Source organism: Rhamphochromis sp. 'chilingali' (genome assembly GCF_963969265.1).
Source record: "Rhamphochromis sp. 'chilingali' genome assembly, chromosome: 9".
NCBI classification, from domain to species: domain Eukaryota; kingdom Metazoa; phylum Chordata; class Actinopteri; order Cichliformes; family Cichlidae; genus Rhamphochromis; species Rhamphochromis sp. 'chilingali'.
In genome coordinates, this window is record NC_137936.1 from 29,554,476 (window position 1) to 29,576,792 (window position 22,317).

The window sequence follows — 22,317 nt, forward strand, 5'->3', positions numbered from 1 at the left end:
AACCTGAGTCACACACAGGGGTTGTCTGTTTCTCACCTTAAGCTAATTTTCTCACATTGATCGCATGATTTCTTGTGTTGATGTAAACAGATCTGGAATGAGCCTCAGATGAATCATGCTTCTCACAATAGAAAACCTGTTCCTTCTCTCTGATAGCCCACTGCCATGCTAACTAACCTGATTAGCTCTGTAACAGCTCAGTTCGTCGTTATGTTAGCAGTTAGAGATTTCACACAGTTATATTTAACCACATGCGAGGCGCGTCTTTAGCAGCTCTCTCTCGATGGCTATGATAGATAGTTAGATGCTTCAGTCTGTAAAACCAGCTCATGAATGGACACAGACACAGACCTCGTCATCCTGAGTTGAACCTGATCATTAACACACACAGACACACACACATCCTAAAACCGAAGGCTCAGCTGCAGCTGTGCATCCTGTTGGTTAATGTGTATTGATTAATCAAAGTCTGAGTGTGTTTCATGTTGCGATGACATGCAGCTTTTGAACATAACACACGGAGCCAGATGTAAACTTTATAAAAATACACATGCGGGCCTTAAAATAAGCCTCTATTTTAGGAAAGTGCCACTGAGCAGCAGCGTTTTCTGTCACTGTTCAGGTGAGAAGAAGACAGGAGATAATTCCCTTTGTATTTTGTGTCATCGCTTTTTAATAGCTTCAAGAAATTAGAGCTGAAAGTGGCAGATAAAAATGGATTTAAAGAGTTTCTTACTGTGGCATCAGCTAATGATCAAATGTTCAGTTTCATGCTAATTTTGAAGCGCAAGCGGCATGGAAGTCACACAGATGTCTTCCTGTTTATCTTGTGTACAAATATCGGTCTCATTTGAGAGCCAGCAAAGGCGAAATGCAGTTTATGGTGATGTGAGACAGCTGGAGAAAGTGGAGCCAGAGAAGAGCTGCCGTTGATGACTGATGAATGACTTAAACAATTAACTTAACATCAGAATGGCTTTCTGATTAGTTAACTGCTTGTCAAAAGCTCCGATTGGTCGATTTGTGCTGCAGTGAATCAGTCACGTCACTTGAAGTCTATTCAATAACAACAGAGATGGGGTTTTGGAATGAAACAAATTGTTCTTTTATTCCCGCTGTTAGTGTTAATCTTTCTTGCACAACAACCCATTCCCAGCTTGTCAGTTGATGCCATTTTGTCAAAGACCACACTAGGGCGGCTCATTTATGCACACTCTGCTCTTTGGTAACCAGGTAATGATACTAGGGAGATGGTTCTGTCACACCCGGTAGTCATTTTTAAACATGCATTGTTGCTCTCACCATTTTCCCAAAGCTAACCAAGAGTTTTTAGTGCCTAAATCTGACCAGTGAATGAAGCTGAAAGTCTATTTATGTGATAACCTACACAAATCACCATTGCCAGGATTTGCAATTGTACGTGTTGTGCCTCCAATTTGCTGCCGAAACACTAGCTGGGGTTGTAGTTTCTCACTTCCAGCCTATTAACAAAGATTAAAGGCAGCAGATGAACAAGTAGCTGGATTTTCATGCAGAATTTAATGATGGTACAGGGAATGATGGCACTGAACAGTTGTAAGTAGTAGTTCTTGCAGAGTAAGCTTTTAAAGGGTTTGTCTTTATGATGTTCCTGTGGTGTAGTTCAAGTGCAGAAATGTTAGTGGGTGCTTTTTTTTATATTTTTGACCATTTTATAAACAAAAATGTGCTTCAAGTTTGAGAACATTGAATCATTTTTAGAAAAACTCGTCAAAAATGTAGTCTGGTGATGGGAAAAAAAATCACCTCTAGGTCAAATCCCACCGTGTTTTGGCCAAATATATATATATTTTTTAAAGTGTCTTTAATGTATTTTTCAGTTTCAGTGTGTTATTCTGCACTCATGAACGTGTGACCTTTACTGTTGGGTTTTTCAGATATAACTTAGTAGGAGCGACAATAGTGTGACCTTGACTGGTTCCCAAATAATCTGATTTCCAGAAGCTTGTGAAGTTTACCTAACTGTGGTTTTAGATGACTTATCACTCAATGGAAAGATTTTATTTTGGGCTCATGAGCTGTAATCAGTTGGTTCCTCCACCCTCCCTCTCACATACAGTGACTGAGAGCAACTAGAAATGGAAACAAAATGAAATAAAACTATATCATGATAAATAAAGTAATATTTTTTGTATTAGTCCTATTTATTGACTTTTGTCCGTTTCTTTGGCTTTTGGAGCTGCATGGGTTTCTCTAATCATAATCAAAATACTGGCACTCATCAAAATAAACCACCAACTCCTGAGAAGATAAGTTGGAAACCTAAAATGTTTGGTGGGTGCGTATTTCCTGTGTTCACCTCAGCCATATCCTGTTTGCCGTAATTGACAAATGAACATCGACAAATTCAGAAGCCACCCTCTTGCAGGGCAAGTGGATCCAAACCATGCCAGGAGAATGCCACACTAGTGCAGTCAGTTTTATTTGTAAGACCAAAAAAGTGGACCACATCAGTCCAGCTCTGAGGTCCTTACACTGGCTGCCTGTCCGTCAGAGGATAGACTTTAAAGTTCTGATGCTGGCCTATAAAGCTCTGAATGGTTTAGGACCAAAATACATCAATGACCTCCTGACCCAGTATGAACCATCCAGATCCCTCAGGTCATCTGGATCCGGTCTTTTATCAGTTCCCAGAGTCAGAACCAGACACGGAGAAGCTGCATTCAGCTTTTATGCTCCTTATATCTGGAACAAACTCCCAGAAAGCCTCAGATCAGCTGAAACACTCAGTTTATTTAAATCCAGGTTGAAGACTCACCTGTTCTCAGCTGCATTTGAATAAAGCACCAAATCCACACTTTAAGCTTAAATTTCAAAACTTACATTTAACTACTGATTTTATCTACTGTTCTGATTTTATCTGTTTTGATTTTATATACTGTTGTTTGTTTGTTTGTTTGTTAATTAGTTAGTTAGTTTATTTGCTTGTTTTATTCAATTTTAAATCATGCTTTTTATTTGTTCTTGTTTCTAATGTCTCTGTAAAGCACTTTGAATCACCTTGTTGTTGAATTGTGCTATACAAATAAACTTGCCTTGCCTTGCCTTGCCTTGCCTTGTAGACCTCAATCTGACATGTGAATTTCGAAGAGCTTCATGGGGAAAAATAATAATTTAAAAGAATAAAAGGACATAGGTTGTAGGGGTGGGGGAAAAAATCGATACTGTGTAGTATCGTGATATTTTGTTTGCTAATAATGTATCGATACAGGGACAGCAGAAATCGATATTTTGTTACAAAAAAGGTTTTTGTGGACTGGAACTCTGACTTCAGAGCATTTTGATCCTTTTTCTGAGCAAGAATCCTGACATTCCTTCACTGTCCAAATGTGTTTAACTTTTTTTTTGGCAGCAATAAACATGACAGTTTACTTACTTTAATTTAAGACATGTTTTATTTTAATTACGTTTAAAACTTTTTTATTTAATGTAAAATCATATTTTGTTTTAATTTACTTTCAAATTCTTCAGTTGCTGAATGGGCTGCATAGTTTTCATAAATTGCATAGTTCAGAATAGCTATAATTGTACCAGATGGTTGCATTCAGTTAAGTTGGACTAGACTTTAATACAAACCGTTCAGTTTGTCAACAATAAAACTGACTGAAATGAGAAACTGAGTGTGAGACTTTGATACTAGATAAAATGAATATTGATAAAGTTTACCTTTATGTACAGAATCTGAATATCGCAAAATATTTTTAAAAATTGCAATAATATCGTATCGTGCGTTAAGTATTGTGATAATATCGTATCGTGGGATGTATGGTGATTCCCACCTCTAATAGGTTGTTGGAGTGGACAAAGGAAGAGCGATGTGGCAAGAGAAAACAAACTCAGAGATAATAAAAGTAGAAAGCTGACGTGATATTGACGTTGATATTGACACAAATGCTCTTTTTGACCTGAATACTAAATATGGGAGAACTCACATACTGGTTATTACAAAATGGACTTAATGGTTTATTCAGTATGACTCAAATGAGTGACTGAGCAGCTGAAGGCATCAGGAAAGTGTTTACAGAGGTCGAGTCCAATGGTTTTTTCCATAGACTTGTATGTGACAGGAAGTTGTTTCTCTTGTGCAGGTGTCACCCCAAGGTCAAATAATTCATTTTTAATAATGCAGATTTAAGGTCTTTCTGGTTTGACACAATTTGTCAGACCCTAAGCTATGTCATCTTCTATGATAGTCTGTGATGCAAACACTAGTTAGATGCAAGATTAAAGAAGTAGATGTTTAAGAGTTTTTTAAATTATCAGTCTAGTTTGAGGAAAGCAGCACCAAATGTTGGGGGCATAAACGGCAAAAGCTGCATCCCCAGTTATTCTCCTCAAGGAATACCAGATCTCTAACAGTTCAGTCATGGAGGATTAGGAGTGCAACTTTGCACATGAAGTGTCAGACAAACAGAAATGTTACATAGCCTTTAAATACGAGCAGAAGTATTTTAAAATCACGCTTCCAGATCCCCTCATTATGGTGTCACCTGTCTGTGTGTACTGTGAAAGGGCTAATTATCAGCCACAGTTCAGTTCTGAGCTTTATGTAAATGAATTCCCATACACACACACGGACACACAGACTCACACACACAGTGTACGTGTTTGTAGGTTAAGAGGTTTCTCGGCCTGCTGGTCTGTCAGATCTTTTTGAACTCTTTGGTGCAAGAAGTCAGCACCCTATCAGAGTTTCAGTATTAGCTGCATGACCCGAGTCCTATTCACTGTCTCTCTCTCTCTCACACACACACACACACACACACACACACACACACACACACACACACACACACACACACACACACACACACACACACACACACACACACACACAGCCTCAGGACATCCATGTCTTTGCCAATTCAAGCTGAACGCTCCTCTAAGCAATCAGCAAGAGGAAGAAAGCTACAAAGACACTCTTCTTTCTTTCTTTCTTTCTTTCTTTCTTTTAGTTGAGACGTACACATTTAAATACAGTGTAAGTCATTTTGCAGCATACCAGGTCTCTGGTTTTGTTCAAAGAGGATAGACCTGAGGACTTATAAAGCTCAGCCTTATGTCATTCTGCAACAGAGGATGCGAGTCTGTGTTAAAGATAAATCTATCTCCTGTAGACACTCGTCTCTTCATACCGGTGATATGGTCATCACGGTCATCATTCTCCATCTCTGGCTTAGCCTGTGAATGAAATGCTTCAGGTGAACTATTGGTCCTCCGTTCAGCCAGGATGCTTTTATCTGTCACACATTACAATTTATTGCTCTCATTAAATTTAAAAAAATGTGTTGCTGACAACAGCAGGTGGAGTTAGTTTGGGCAGATATTGGATTAAGCTATAACCTCAGGAGGGTTAAAAATGGCATGCTGAAGTGCCAAAGAACTTTTTCAGTGGCCACTTGAGGCTGGCTTAAATTATATTGAAGCTTAAAAATGTAAAATATTAGGGGTGATGCAGCTTTCAGAGACTGGTGGGGGAATTTCCTCTCTTAAAACACAATACAATTTTCTTTAATTATCTTATTAATTTTTTAATAATAATAATAATAATAATAATGGATTGCATTCGCTTTGAGGACCTCGAAAAGCAATCGAGGCCCTCAAAGCGCTTTACAATTCCACTATTCATTCACACACTGGTGGAGGCAAGCTACAGTTGTAGCCACAGCTGCCCTGGGACAGACTGACAGAAGCGAGGCTGTCATATCACGCCATCAGCCCCTCTGGCCATCACCAGTAGGCGGTAGGTGAAGTGTCTTGCCCAAGGACACAACAACTGAGACTGTCCGAGCCGGGGCTCGAACTGGCAACCTTCCGATTATAAGACGAACTCCCAACTCTTGAGCCACGATCGCCCAAATTAGCACCCTGTTTAATAGCCTTTCACATTAAATCAGACGCACCTTATTAATCAAAATGGTTAGCCAGTGCTAACAATAGCTGATAGAAATACCACAGCTGTACAGTTTTAGCTAATGTTTGCCATGCAACTGTTTCCAAACAACAAAGAAGTAAACAAACAAAACAAGATGGTGAAAGCATCACAGCTGAACTCTAGACATCTTGACATAGTTGCTCCTGTATTTTATGCAGTCTGTGTTAAATGTTTGTTCTGCATCCACATCTGTGCCTGTTTTTGCTAGTGTTTGCTGATGTGCTTTCTCTTTATCGAATTATTAAAATAGGCCTCATTCGGTCACCAGGCTCCATTTAAGGTGCTGTTGGCACTGAAAGAAAAGTGGTTCAGAGGATGCTTGAGGCCTCAAACAATGAAAGAAACATCCAGATTAAACAGGGCTTGGTGATGGCTTTAAATAGAAACTTGACCACCAAATAAAACTGCATTGTACAGTCAACCGATTGATATCTATTCCTGCTCTGTGGCATATACAATATGAAAAATGCTGAGCAATGACACAAATTCTGATTTTACTTCTAGATAGCAAGAGAAAAGGAAAATAATAGCAGGCATTACAGTAGCAAAGTCCTCAGCATGCTTGTATTTCTAGAGGAACAGTGACTAAAGAGACAAATGCTTTAACATCTATGGAAAAGACATCAGTAAAAACAAATTTTATCCATGTTTTCACAGTGACCAGGGTTATTACCTCCTCAATTCTTTAAAATGTACTTACATCCCACTATAATAACAATTTCTCACAATATGAGGCCCTTCTCTACATTATATCAGAAAAATGTGTTGGTGTTATTACGCAAGGAAACAAACAGAAGGTAAGTTCTTCATCAGAAGAGAGAAGATGTAAGAATCCAGGACATGAGAAAACAAGACGAGACAATTACCTAGAGAGGGATATTATAGCAGGGATGCAGTGAATAAACACCTCGTTACAAAGATGAATGCAGATTTAAGAGTTCAGTAATGTGAACACTACCGGATCTGGTCTAGAGGGATGTGGGGGGAAAGTGATGTAGTCATCCTTTACCGCTCATGCTCTCAGTTTTCAGGAATATTATGGAGACCAAGAGAACAGGGCCGTAAATATGGAAGCCCGTTTCCGCCACTAAAAAAAAAAAAAAAGCTAGTATCCATAACTCGAAATTTCGAGTTATTTTCTCGAAATTTCGAGTTATTATCTCGAAATTTCGAGAAATATAACTCGAAATTTCGAGTTACTTTTCTCAAAATTTCGAGTTAGCTCTGCCAATCAAAAATATACGTGAATGAGGTCGCTTTCTTGTTACCCGGAAGCATATGGCGCAGGACCGCGCACTCAAAAACGGATCCCAACAAATTAAAGTATGTTTGCTGATAGTAACACCATGTGATTCAGCTAATAACACAGGGATTTCATCATTTGTGAAGCCAGGCTGAAAACACTCAGCAATCTGTGCATTCACGACTGGATGTAATACCGGTAGCTTAGCTGTAGCATTTGTAGCTGAGGGCTTCAGCTTCCGGGTAACATGGAAATGACATCATTCACGTAGATTACTGATTGGCAGCGCTAACTCGAAATTTCGAGTTGCTTTTCTCAAAATTTTGAGTTAATATGTCGAAATTTCGAGATAATAACTCGAAATTTCGAGAAAAAAACTCAAAATTTCGAGATAATAACTCGAAATTTCGAGAAAATAACTCGAAATTTTGAGTTATGGATCCTTTTTTTTTTTTTTTTTAGTGGCGGAAACGGGCTTCCATACGTAAATGCTTCATCCCGATATCAAAAAGATCTTTGTGCTGTGGGGGGCAATTTAGTGCCATGGTTACCAGAAAAATCCCCACATATGGACAGTTACAGCATGTGGAGAGAACAGTGTAGTGATGACTGTTACTTTACAGCATGTTTATTTCGGGGTAGGGTAAATCTCACATTTATCTTCTCATATAGAGTTTTCACTCCCAACTGTGGGACTAATAAAGGCGATCTTATCTCATCTAATGCATGACAGAGGGCTGGTTTGAAAGCTGCCGTCTTCTATTTTTTGAAAGCATCTGTGTCACTTGTGGTTAAATGGAGCCTCAGCCCAACCCTTCCACTCTGTGGTTCACCGATGACCTGGTGGAATTTCAGAGGTTAATCACTCTTTAACGAGATGGTTCCCAATTTAGGCCCGTGACATCATTTGAGTCACTGTTCGTAATGTCAGGTCACATCAGTGCAGCATGCATATCAAACAGGTCCATTTAAATGAAGAAGAATATATTTAGCTGGCAGTTGTAACTTTTTAAAAACTTTTTTTGTAGGAGATCAAAGGTAGGAAAGATGTCCGAGACAAATTTTAAGTTTTAATAATTTATTTTATTATTTGAAACTCAAAAACTGTCTTCTTTTTTTCCACAGTAAGGTGTTGGAAAAACCATCGTCGATAGTCAAACTCATAGGCTTGCCTTTTTGCATGGACAAAAGGTTAAACAGCCTCAAAAAAAAGTAATTTCTGTTTCATTTGTTGTTAAATATTTGTCGCCTACTGACATGCCCTGCAGCTCGCTGTACCACTTCTGCATGAACTCTCTGTTCAACAGTTTGTCTTATCACTATTTAATGATAACATTTTTGTGTGAGCAAAAGATGAAACAAGCGAAGCCCTTTGTAGAAAAAGCCTTGTACCTTGTGTTGGATTTTGTTACTTTATACCTGTTTCTTTTCTCAGCTTAAGGGTTTTGAAAAAATATCATCAGAGGATCTTTGACTCTGAAATGTAAACCGAGAAATAACTGTGCAGTTTCTGAATTTATAAGGCAAAGTATAAGAGAACTATTCTCGCACAGCTTAAATCAGTGCTGTGCTGGATGGGTTTGGCTCATTTTTACAATACAATATTTACTTCGTTAATACTAACAGTGTATTTGTATCCATATCGGAGTATACAGGGGGACACTTGACTTAAATTACTTCAGGCTCCGTGTAGACGTCTGCACGACTGCCAGTTTTTAGTGATTATGTGGATTCATCCAAGACACAAATAACTTCTGGATTTTAAACCAGCCGTTAGTGCAGCGCCTCAGTCCATCAGCTTTGTGTGTTCCTGAGTGCAATTGTTTAAAAATGAAGCTGTAGACTGGTCTCATACAAACTCATTCGTGCCCTACTGAAATGAAAGTTATTTTCAAAATCTTGCTGATGGTTATAAAAAAACTTGACAATTAATATCCATGAACACAAACAAATAAATTGCTTTTTTGTTTCTAATCCACATTTTTGCAATGAGAAAGGCTTTTGGGTCAGCAGATTTACCTGCAGTTACACTGACTTCATTATTTCAAACAGTGGCCATGTTTATTATGAGTGTTCCCCACTGTATCTCTGACAGAAAATGGGTAAAAGCATAATAGGTTCTCTTTTACTGAATGAACCTGTTCTTATATATAGCACTTTTCTACTCAAGCTCTTAAAGCATGTTTATACAACATGATGAGCACTTTCTTTCTACGTTTAAGTGATCTCTATCAGACATTCACATTCTGATGAACACATCAGGATTATTGGAGTTCGGTATCTCGCCCTCTTATTTTTGGCATGCAGAGTGGAGCAGCCAGAGATTAAACAACCAAACTTCCGATTAATAGATGATCTGCCCTACCTCCTGAGCCACTCCTAAACTAAATTATCAGTACAGGGTTTGTTATTTTGTTATTAGAACCGGGTGTGCGACTTCAGCATGAATTGTTACTGCTGCTGTTTTTCTCAATAAGTCCAGCTGTGGGATGGTGGTGAAAGGAAAAAAAAAACAAACGACAAGGTGGAAGAACCACAGAGAGGATGAAGGAAACGTGAAGCGGTTTTGGCAGCATGGAGGACAGAGAAAGAACAAATAGTCCTCAGTCTCTGTAGTGGTGTCTTTTTGTAGTAGAGGAAGAATGAATGAAAGTGAGAACTGTGTGGTGGCTGATAAAACTGTAGATTGGAAGAGTTCTCATTTTGGATCGAGGTAGCCCATTTCTGCTGGAAGCTGAAATTTCCAAACATCTGTGACTGGCGAGTGTGCGGCGGTCTGCTCTTCTTTTACTGGAACGTCATCTTAGAGCTTTATTGTGCATCTCCATGGGGACGCTTGCTAACAGGAAGCTGATGCCAAGCACTAGATGAAACATGATTTCACAATCACAGCATTAAATGGGAAAAAAACAGACTCATATCGTTCAAACCTTCAGTAAAGGTGCTCTGTGATTGAACTCATCTTTATTTTAATCTGACAGCAGCTTTCAGTGACAATCACTGGCCTCAGCATGATCAAACTGGACTCTGCACTAAACCACAGTGTGATGAAACATGGCCGATGGTGCCTGTGACAGAAAGTGTATTTTTAAAATATCGGAGTGTGTCATAGCTCATCATGAAGATATTCTGTCCTCAGCTCTGTTATGTTGTGTCAGAATTACTGTATATTTTCTTATCCCACTGCATGGTAGGGTGCTCTCATTTTTATATTTAATATGTGTCATGTCACCTTTAGTTGCTAAAAATAAAACTATAAAAAAAAAAGGCAAAAAGCTTGGAAATGATCTGTTCAAAGAATGCAAATGGTTTGCAGCATGTAGAGATTTAACAAGTGCCACATTAGACAAGGATCATTAAGAAGTATCCAAAAAAAACTTCATTCCTTATTTTCTCATATTTATACTGGTGAACATTAATCCCTATGAGCCACAGATTCAGGGTTCAGACTGCTGTAAATGCCCACTTTGGCAGTTTTGTGGGGGGGTTTTTTGCTCTTGGGTCTGTATTTCTAAGCAAGTTTATGTCGTGGTCATCTCAGGCACAGAGCTCTGCCTGCCTTCTGATTAAACCAACAAAAGACAGCTAGCTTAAAGGCTAAAGCTGCTTGTTTTAGACAAAAGATGAACTGAGGTGCTGTACCGAGTAGGGCTGGGCGATATGACCCAAAATTCATATCTCGATATTTTTTAGCTGGATGGCGATATAAGATATATATCTCGATTTTTTTCTTTTTAAAGCCATAAGTTAAGAACAAAAAGAGAGTTCTAGTCACACTGTGTCCCAGATGTCACACGGGCACTTTTATTTACATACAGCGTAGATGTACATGAAGAAATTATTCAAAAATAAATTATCAGCATTTATTAAATAATCATGGTCCATAAATAAAAGAAAACAATGTTGTTTTTGTGCATAACAAAAAGCTCACAATTGTGCAGTCAAAATGTAAACTAATAGACGCTGAGCATAATAACAAAGAGACAGATTTCACAGCTGCACCACGTCTCTGAACAGGTGCCATTTGTGGTCCTTATACACACACAGTACGGTAATATTACGTTGAAGCACAGTACGTATCACTCTGCGAGGCTCCTCCCCGGTAGCCGTAATCCTCCAAGACAATCCATCAAGCGGTGCAGCTCCGTAGCTTAGCAAAGTCATATTAAAACATTTTTTGACAGATTGCTGAGCGCTGTGTACCACATAAAATCGGTTTGCGGTCAGTAAGCACAACCAGAATTCATACATAAGGCGCACTGTCAAGTTTTGAGAAAATGAAAGGATTTTAGGCCGTGCAGCCCCTCCGGGCTGCATGTCGTTAGCGCGGTTAGCTCGTTAGCGCGGTTAGCTCGCTAACACGTTGACGCCGTCCAGCCCCACGCACGGTAACTCGCTAACGGAGATTTTCCGCTTTCATCTTGTCATTGCCTGCAGGTGAAGCTATGGGGGAGGCGGAGTTGTGTTCAGTGAAGGAGAGGCAAGGCCGAGTAACGTTGCGTAGAGACAAAAGTGGACGAAAGAGAGGCAAACCTGCGGCTCCACGAGTATAATTATAACGTAACATAGACTATATCGATATAAACGATATTGTCACATCTTATATCTCGTATGAAAATATATCGATATTTTTAAAAAACTCGATATATCGCCCAGCCCTAGTACCGAAGCTGATGGAGATTTAAAAAAAGGGTGATTTTGAACCGTGAATTATGCAAAGCGTGAGTTCAATGATAACAATTTACAATTTGTTAGCATTAATATTAACTCATTCACTGCCATTGACGTCTATAGCCGTCAATGGCAGTGAATGAGTCAATGGGTTTAACTCATTCACTGCCAATGGCTGGCAGTGAATGAGTTAATATTCAAATATTTTTTTAATTGTCAAAGTTTATGTTTTCAGATCAGCTTACTTGATTCAGAATTAGCTCATGCTATTTAAGGTATGATAGTATAAAGTCAGCTCACTTAGTTGATTCACTACCAGATCGCAGTCATTCTCTGACCTGTTGGAAACGATGAGTTTAGCTACAGATACTTGTACTGTCAGTGGGCTCAGGAGCATCCACTGTCTGTGGGACAGCCAGTGTCTGCTGATAGATTTTTGAGACACAGAGTGAAAATGTGATATATTTAACATCCACACACAGATTCACTTCTACGCACATCCCCTACTTTGTGTCTTTGCATAGGTTTTGATTGGGTTTGGTGTGAATATGCCGTAGGATCACCTTACTTTAATTTTCTTTAATCACATTTCACCTCTACTGTCTTAAGCCGCCTCACATCTCATTGATCTCACTGAACTTATTTAATCTCAACTTGTCTCTTCTTATCTCTCGTTGTGTCCTTTCTCCTTATTTTATTCCGTCTAACCTTATATCATTACACCATCCACACCCCATCTCTTCTTCCCTCACCTTATTTGCCCTCCTCTCATCTCTCCTTTACCACATCTAATCTCTCACCTTATCTCGGTCAGCCTTGATGTGGAATATTTCTGCCGCTGAAGCTGTCCAATTAAGATTAGATGGCATGAAACTAGTACATCTGTGTGTGCTGTGTGTAGGCAAACCCTCAAAATGGCAGAAGCTAGTGTCTCATAGTTTCACCTCATTACTGCATCCAAAGAGGAGTGTGACAGACGGGGGAGAATTCACGAGGAGGAGAGGAGGAACTCTTTTTTTTCGGTCCGTCTGGATAGCATCATCAGAGAGAGCGAGAATAAGAGTCCGTTATTAAAACATGTGACGGCAGAGACATGGCTGAGCTCATGTTCATGCTGACTTGGAGGCTGTCTTCATGAGAGATCCTGGCAGTGGGGTCTGTTAACATTCAGATCACGTTCCACTGCATACCTCCCGATTTCTCTAAGAATCCCCAGCAGCCATGTTGGTGCCCGCGTGACCATGAGGAGGACGTCTTTGATGATCAGACTTTAGTGGAAAAATACATAATTAAACAAGTGGTTACACTATTTTTCCATTCAGTTGTATGTGTGTGTCATTAAAGTTGCAGCAAACACCAGTTAAAGTTAACGAGAACACGTGATTTTAAAGAGCTAACTGTTGAGATTCTTCCGGTGAATGAAAATCAATACAGAAACAAGCTGCTGATTATCCATTTTTAATTAGCAAACTGCAGTTGGTGTTTTTAAAATCTAATTTAAGCCCAGTTTCAATAAAACCACAAGTAAGGAGCTCTGAAGATGGATGAAGCCCTGGTGTCTCCGTCTTTCTGAGCATCTGGGTCGACTGGGAAATCTTTTTGTTTGTACTATCTTTATATGGAGAATGAATGAGCAGCGAGATATGAGCCACGGCTGGAAAATGACAGTCACAGTTCTGGAATCAATAACTCAGTGATATTGTTTGTTCCTCGGTAAGCAGAGGTTTGGGAGCAATCTCTGCAGAGTGATAAGAGGAGAAACATTGCCATTTTTCAATTCGGTGAACTCATTGATTAGTTGGAGAAATCCAGTGACTGACATTAGCAGAAATTTGATGCAACTCTGCTAGAAGGGATGCTTCCACAAAAATAGCAAACACCATCTGCAAGTTCTAATGGTGTGTTTAAGGAAAGTGTTTTACTCTTAAACAATAAGGTTAAGTAAGGTGAGGTTTGACTGCAGTTACAGAAGGTGTTTTCAGACTGTTTTGAGGGGAACGTTATGAAAAGTCCTTCTAGAAAACAGTGCTGAATAAACATTTACACTCCAACATAGAGCAAATGTTCCTGTAAAGCAAGATGACATTCCTTGTACATTCCTCCGCCTCTGACTGCCACCCATTACAAGCGGCAACAATGGGTTTCCTTCTCCCTTAGAGATGGGGTGTGGAGCCATTCGAGAGGGCCTCGGCGTGCAGCTGCTGCTCCTCCACATCAAAAGGAGCCAGTTGAGGTGATTCAGACATTTGACTAGGAGGCCTCCAGGATGGCTTCTAGGTGAGGTATTCTGAGCCTGTCTTACCGGAAGAAAGCCCCGGGGTAGACCCTGGACTCTTTGGAGAGATTTAACAAGTTCAGTCAGTATTATCCTTCGCTCTCATTGGTAGTTGTTTCAGGTGCTAATCTCAAAATTTGCTGAAATTTGTGGACCTTTAATGGTCTGGTCAGTCTCTTCCTGTTGGAACGCCCCTTTAGACACAAAAACCCAGCCACTTTAGTCCACCAGTAGTTTTTTCACCTTAAACTGGTTGAATGGTAAATGGCCTGTATTTGTATAGCGCTTTACTAGTCCCTAAGGACCCCAAAGCGCTTTACACATCCAGTCATCCACCCATTCACACACACTGATGATGGCAAGCTACATCTTAGCTACAGCCACCCTGGGGCGCACTGACAGAGGCGAGGCTGCCAGACACCGGCGCCACCAGGCCCTCTGACCACCACCAGTAGACAACGGGTCTTGCCCAAGGACACAACGACCGAGACTGTAACTTGTGTTTGCGTGCTCTCCCTGTCAGGTTAATTGATGATTCTAGACATGCGGTTGACTGCCAACTTATCCACAGTCTGCTGCCTCTTGCCCAGTGTCGGCTGGGACAGGCTCCAGCTTTAGTTTAAGGTTTTGATAAGCCTTAAATCATGATTGCTGCAGTATAAAATGTGTATCATCTGTCAATTTGTTCATTTAGATTTCAAATTTGATTAGCGGGATGGTTCATTAGTTTCCTGTGAGCGACTGGGCTGGTCTGAACGGGTGGTGCTGTGTTGACGTGGAGCAGATTGGCTCTGGTGGAGCAGCAGATTGCGTGTTCAGCGGGAGGGGAACTTGGGTCAGTTCAGGCTGCTTTGGTTTCATCGCTGCCGCACACACACACACACACACACACACACACACACACACACACACACACACACACACACACACACACACACACACAGTGGAGGCCCCTGACCCGGTGACTGTGATCAACACGAGGGGCCACAGAATAAAGCTGAAGGCTGGCAGGATGACTGCTTTCTTTTTGCTTTCCGCTAATATTTAGGTTTCCTGTGATTTTCAGTTCATCACCCTCTAAAAGTTAATTACATCATTTCTCTTTGGTTGAACTAATTGCAGCCCGTAGACGGTTGTAACTTTGAATGAAGGGTTGTTTTAGAGGTCGCAAGCCACAAAAGTTCAGCCGCTGTTACAAAACAAAGCGAAACAAAAAGAAACGTTCAGGAATCGTCACTGAAACTTATAAAACAACACACCCCATCACAGCTGCTTATAATTCACCCTTGATCAGGGGAATTATTTTTCCAATCTTTGTAGCTGAACCTGAGTGTACCAGATTTCTGACCTTTAGGTCATTTTTTTTGTGGCGGAAATGATGAGTATGTCATTGCAGATGGTTTCTGGGTGGAACAGGTCTGTTTTGGTGAATTGCTCAAATAAGTACTGTGTGTGGAAATGCTGCAGTCTGCAGCAAAAGGGGGCTGATCGTGACTTTCTATTACTAAAGTACATCTTCTGCCCTGTGTGGTGAGTTAACATAATAAAGTTTGAAGACAGGAGTTAGCCTTTGACCCTTATACACAGCTGCTATTGCTGCTGCTGATAAGCTGTGGTGGAAAAAGCATGTCTTGCAGAACAAGATTGTAATAGTTATATTTCAAATTCATTGAGATATTTAGGGCCGGTGAACTTTAGCACTATAAACAGCATTGCTCTAACTAAATATTAACACTTCAGTCTGACTGCAACACTCATTCACCTGCAACACAGGTACACACAGAGAGACGTCACAGAAATACTGAAAACGGAGTAAAGGTATATCTCTGCACAGTTCTTTAAAATATTAAATAATTTCAGTTAACGGAAATAAAATAAAACCCAAGCCTTAAAAAAAAGTGCAAAAACTAAAATAAATTGATATAGAAAAGTCCTTGTTCTTTGTAACTGTGTCTGTATGTCTGCACTCTTTGTCATGTTGCTGGATTCATTTGACATTTCTCCAAGTTTCCATCCACATGTCAGAATAATTACTGTTTTACTAAAGAACAATAACTAATGTTGATGTCAATATTCATGACCTTTCGGTTGTGTCTGCAGGTCTGTCTGGTAACCCTGTCGATTTGGAAAAACGTCACACGGCATTTGGACAGAACTTTATCCCCCCAAAGAAGCCCAAGACATTCCTGCAGCTGGTGTGGGAAGCTCTGCAGGACGTCACACTTATCATTCTGGAAATCGCTGCAATCATCTCACTGGGTCTGTCTTTCTACCATCCACCTGGCGGTGACAGTGAAGGTCAGTGTAGATCGTCGTAGACGCTGTGTCTTTACCCATTGCTTTCGGTACACTGAAGACTCAACCTGAGCATTTTAGCTGCTGCCAGCTGGTGGTTTTTCAGAGCCAGAGATGAACATATATGGAGAGGTGGCAGTGCTAAGTTATCAGTATACCAAGCTGCACACATAGACATAACAAAGAGGGTTGTTTCTCCAGTGGAGTTTTCCTTCCCACTGTCGCCAAGCGCTTGTTTGCAGCACGTCGTCTGGTTTTTGGAGTTTTTCTCTGGATAATTTTATTATTTTAAACGAATTAAGTTAAATTAATTAAGAAATGAAATAACTGCTAAGACAAAACTACCCGTGGCTTAAAATAGAGGGAACTCCAACATTAACCAAAGCAAGTGAAGCTAACTTGGAGGAGAAAACCACTGTTTTATTAGACTCCCAGGAAGAGAAATCATTTCCTTTGTGAGGTGGAAGGCAACATGGGTTAAACACCTGAAAAAGGCAAGCCCAGCAATCAGGTGACTGGCTGGGTTGGTCACAGCTGAATGGGTGTCATGCACAGATGCAGATTAATTAGAGCACTGTTATAAAATACTAGAACTTGATGTGGACACTCAAGTTTGTGAACTCTTGTGAAAGAAGGCGACATGGGAGTTTCAAATGAATACCATACATGTATCTACTAAGGGGCTGACGGGTAGCACCAGCGGCCACCTGTATTTTTTTTCTATATCCATGTTGTTTATTTTAATTACATGCTTTTATCAGGTATGTTTTTCTGGGTAAATTATAAGTGGATTTATTTACTTTCATTTTTACGTAATCCACTTTTATAAAACAAGAAATCTGATCATTGATTTGTTTAAAAATGTCAGTAGTTACTGGGCTAGTTTCCATTACTGTCAATTTTTGCATTAAAATGAAGTAAGAAAATAAAGTGGTGCAGAAAACAAACATCTAAACGTGACTTTCTTCAAGTGTTTACACGCAGATACGTTTTATGTCATGCAAATAATGAAACAATAATTGTGGCAAGAACTTCATTAGCTCGGTGAGCCTTAATTGAGTTGGCTAAGAGAGGTTAAGAACTGCCATCAGGAATTGTCACTTGATGACAATTCAGAGCCTGATAAATTATCTGAGTCTTTAAGCCTCGTGGTAACACTCACACATTCACGGGCTCCTCTAATCAAGTGAGTGAGAATCTGAAAATGAAGCTGATGCCTACGAAGCAGGGAAGGCTATAAAAGGAAATCAGAGCACTTCCAGCTTGCTGTCTAAAATGTCAGTCAGTAGTGGTGGTTGATGGGAGCGCCAGGAATCGAAACAAGATGTCTGCAGAGGAGCAGCAACGGGAATGTTTAGCTGACACAGAAGTGATGCTGCACTGTTTCGCTGCGTGGGGTTCATTCACAATCAGGGCCCACATCAAAGGAAAAACCTCACCTGCTGCTGCGTCACAAAAGTCAGTCTGTGTGGTCAGCAAAGCAGCATTTGGATCAGAGTAACAGCTGCTGTGTGCAGACTGAGATAAAATATGTTTTGTTGGCCTTAATTATCAAAGCTCTGTTTGCTGAAAAAGGGAGCAGTATGTTTGTGGATTGTGAAGATGCTTTGCATGCAAGGGAGTCTAAAAATATCTAGAAACAGGAAATTATCTGCTAGTCACGAATTTCTGAAAGATGACAAATTAGGAGAAGAAACTTTTTCAGCTGATTAAAGGTTAAGGTTTTCCAAGCTGTGATAATCCCATAGGGGTTACTGAAAGCCCAAACCTTTGCACGTCCCACAATTACTGCATCTATTCCAAAAGTAACATGTATTTATTAATTATTATTATTTATTTTCAGTATTCTGATATATGTAGGTAGTTGGTTTATATTTTAATTTATATTATTATTTATATGGGGATGTATATATTATATGTACTGTAAATAAAGTTGTTTAAGTAAAGTTTTTGTTTAGCTTTTGACAGTATTCCTGACTGAAGGATACAGGTCATTTTTGCTTTTTGCTAATTTGAAAGACGGCTGAGCAATTAATTAAATTTTAATGATTTTACAATTATTAAAGCAGGATAACTGAGATACAGTTGTTGTGCAATGTTGTGTTTTGTGCCTTAATAAAAATCCAAAAGAGAAAAAATTATAATGTGATGATGTTATGCCTGAGTGGAGCATATTCCACTGGTCTATGGTTGTCACAGCAATTTAAGAATTCAGATGTGGGTTTTTTGTTGCGTCTCCAAATTCTAAGTAGAAAGTCTGACTTGAGAGAGCATCCAGATGAAAATTGCAACTGGAAACTTGGAATTTCAGGATTCCCACTTTAAATGCACAATACAATACCATATGTCATCTTAACCCTCTCCAGGCAGACGTTGCAGATTTGCAACAGTTAAGACATAACAACCTGATTAACCCACATACATATTTTATGAGGTTTTTTTACTCAGAAGTACCACTGCAGGACTTGGTTGTGCATTAGCAACAAAAAACTTAATTCGGGCTTGAGAGGGTTAAACCCCATCACAGCTTAGAGCTTCTTGCCTTACCTGTTCATTAAATCATTACACAGTCAGCCATTATTGCCTAACCTTTCCAATAAGAGCTCTCCATCTCGCCATCTGTCTTTGCTGTTATGATGGGATTTGATTTCAACATGTCCTCATGTTTTCACAGCATGCGGCGCAACTTCGGGTGGCGTAGAGGACGAGGGCGAGGCCCAGGCTGGCTGGATCGAAGGCGCTGCCATCTTGTTCTCAGTCATCATTGTGGTCCTGGTGACGGCCTTCAACGATTGGTCCAAGGAGAAGCAATTCCGCGGGCTGCAGAGTCGCATCGAGCAAGAACAAAAGTTCACGGTCATCCGCAAAGGTCAGGTCATCCAGATCCCTGTGGCCGAGATCGTGGTTGGAGACATCGCTCAGATCAAATACGGTATGAAACGCAAACATTGTTATTGGTTATTTCATGTGATGTTTAACTGTCAAGCTTTTATGACTACAGCAACAACCTTTGTGGAGCTGCTTTACAATACAAAATTTAAATTTAAAAGGACTCTGTGTAACATCCTGTTCAAACCCTGTGGCTGATGGGGGAAAAAGATTCTGACCTATCTGATCGATCTGCTTGCAGGAGACCTGCTGCCTGCTGATGGTATCCTGATCCAAGGCAACGACCTGAAGATTGACGAGAGCTCTCTGACAGGAGAATCTGACCAGGTTCGCAAGTCTATGGAGAAAGACCCCATGCTGCTGTCCGGTGAGTGCCTGGAAAACTGTTCTCCTAAAAAAATCAGGTTCACGGTGTTTGACTGAAAGATTGATGTCCTGCTTATAACACAAGAGCTGTCTGAGACCCCGCCAAAGCTAAAATTTCCCATGTATGAATTCAATCCCTTGATTCAGAAGGATATCTGGATGCAGAGTAGGGCTACACAGGAGTGCAAGACTATTTACCTAGAAAAAAAGCAACATAAGTAAAAGCATGTCATTTTAAATATTCAGTAATGCGTCTTAAAATGAGATTAGATGGATAAATAAGTGCTTTGACATTGATTTAAAATGAAAACAAATGACAGTAACACAGTAACAGTTTTAAAAAATAAATAAATAAAGCTTCTTTTTTTGACTCGTAGCTTTTTGAATATTTCCTCAGGGACCCACGTGATGGAGGGATCAGGCAGGATGGTGGTGTCAGCTGTCGGCCTCAACTCTCAAACAGGCATCATCTTTACTCTGCTGGGCGCCAGCGAGAACGACGAAGAGAAGAAGGTCAAGAAAAGTAAGACATGAGACAGAGCCTGTCACACATGTCAAGAAACACAACATATGTTGAAGTGTGGAAGGTCATACGAGGACAGTAAGTCTGTGAAGTGTGAGGAAAGTTTGGCTAGAACGACTGTCACCGTGTCAGCTTCTGAATATTTCTGAACAGGCTGATCGGAAATATTTTGCCCGTTTTTATCAGCTGGTGTTGATTTGACGTTTCTCCTGTCGTACCAGCCGACTCTGTCAGCAGGTAGAGTTCATCCAGTCTGAGCTGATAACAGCAGAGCTTTTTGAAGGGTCTGAATGTGATCTGTAAGCTTAATTTAACTTCAATCTAAGCACAAAAACCTTCCATAGTGAATACACGAGACCAAAGATGAGTAATATTGTGATTGTACCGGCCCAAAACAAGTGAAATAAAAGTGACGTCTACAAAGGAGCTCCCACAATCTTACCAAACTTAGCTTATCGTAATTTTAAAGTGGCATGCACACCTTTTTAGTGACCGATTCCAAAGAGTTTGTAAGATTATAGTTCATTTGCTATGACCAGGTAATTAGCTTAAACTGTATATAAAAGATGAATTAGCAAAGTCCTGTTTTGAAGTCTTGAGCTGACCTTTTTTGGTATGACAATCTTGGTGATTACAAACAGGATATGATGTGAGGTGGAGCTGATTCAGAAACATATCGCGATGTCATAGGCTAGAAATGTTAAATGTGCTTCATCAGACAAGTACTGAGGACAAGTACTTCCTAGACGTCTGCAAACAGTCACCTCTTGCTGGACATTTGAAAAATGCTGCACTAGCTGCACTTTTCTGCTCTGTCCTTCTTTTATATACAGTCTATGGTTGTACCCAAAGCTACATTTCAAAGAAATGCATGTGACCATGTATCCTTAAGGGGATAAATGGCTATTATATCCATGGATCATTATAGCCTACTTCATTCTGTAAGTTAAGCAGACAGCCCCAGTCCTTCAAAGGACTCAGTGCTGCCCACTAGATGAATCTCCAGAGTTTGGAGGCTGTTGAGGAGTCAGACATAATTCTTGGACTCAAAATAGCTTTGCATGATTCAGTTAGAAGATAACGCTTATTGATATTTTAATGGTCCTTGGTGCAGCACCTCAGTTCAAACAAGCTGTTTTAGCTACTCCATCTGATTGGCTGCTCATTGAACAGGTTTGAATAGCGGGTAGGTGGGGCTTCCGTGCTCACAGGTGGAGCTGTGTGCCTGAGGAGACCATATTATATATATCTTCTCTTATTCACATCATACAGATCCAAAAGTAGAAAAAATGAAATCAAGCATTCAGAGCACACTGCAGCCTGAACTTTTGGCTCACAGAAATTACTCAAGGATATACTGACCTCTTTATTTGAAACTTTTGCCATGTTTAATAAGAGAATCCACCATTATGTGACATATGGCAGAAAATATTTTCAAAAAAGCACAATAGGTTCACTTTCAGTCACGTCAAGCTGTCATTTGTAAGTGGATGGTTCATTAAACAGGAAAGTGTGCAGAATGTACTTCTGTACACTAAAAGAAAGGGAGCACTTTAGGGGTTGTTATGCAATGGTTTGCAATTGCCCACTTAAGATCAAATCAAGCTGTATGTGGCCTACGAGCTAAAATGAGCTTGACACCCCAGATGTAAAATTTTAAAAAATACTTGAATTTTTAACATTATTCAGTTGTTATGTTTAAGTGCTTGATGGGAATCTTGATAGGCCATTTAAACTTTTGTTCTCTGTCGTGGGCTTGCAAACAATCTTTGTTAATATTTCAGTAAAGCAACACTTTGAACTGTGATTTCACAAAGACTCAAAGACAGATTGATTGGTCACCTGAGCAAACACCTCATCGTGGTCTCATTTATTCATGTAAATTCATGGCCACAGTACTGAGTAAATTGGCCAGTTACGTAATATCAATTAACTGTGAAACACAGTTGCTTCTTTTATAGAGGGACCCTTCAAAAGCCAACGTCCAGATGATCTTTGTACTATGTCAGAGCAGATGTAAAACAACAGGCTTCTGCAGTCGGTCTCTATTGCTTTTGATTTGCTTGTGATCATGCTAACCC

General features: G+C 40.0%; 1 protein-coding gene across 5 annotated transcripts in view; it reads left to right on the forward strand.

Annotated features, from left to right (window-relative positions):
* The window catches only part of LOC308402998 (plasma membrane calcium-transporting ATPase 1-like), a 134,306-nt gene that overhangs the window by 64,509 nt on the left and 47,480 nt on the right, over positions 1–22,317 (forward strand). For all 5 annotated transcript variants that reach the window (XM_080892204.1, XM_080892205.1, XM_080892203.1 and 2 more), the window contains 4 exons: positions 16,264–16,461; positions 19,133–19,390; positions 19,589–19,714; positions 20,111–20,236. In XM_080892204.1, coding sequence (XP_080748330.1) covers positions 16,264–16,461; positions 19,133–19,390; positions 19,589–19,714; positions 20,111–20,236 — 708 coding nt within the window. The remainder of the gene's footprint in view (positions 1–16,263; positions 16,462–19,132; positions 19,391–19,588; positions 19,715–20,110; positions 20,237–22,317) is intronic.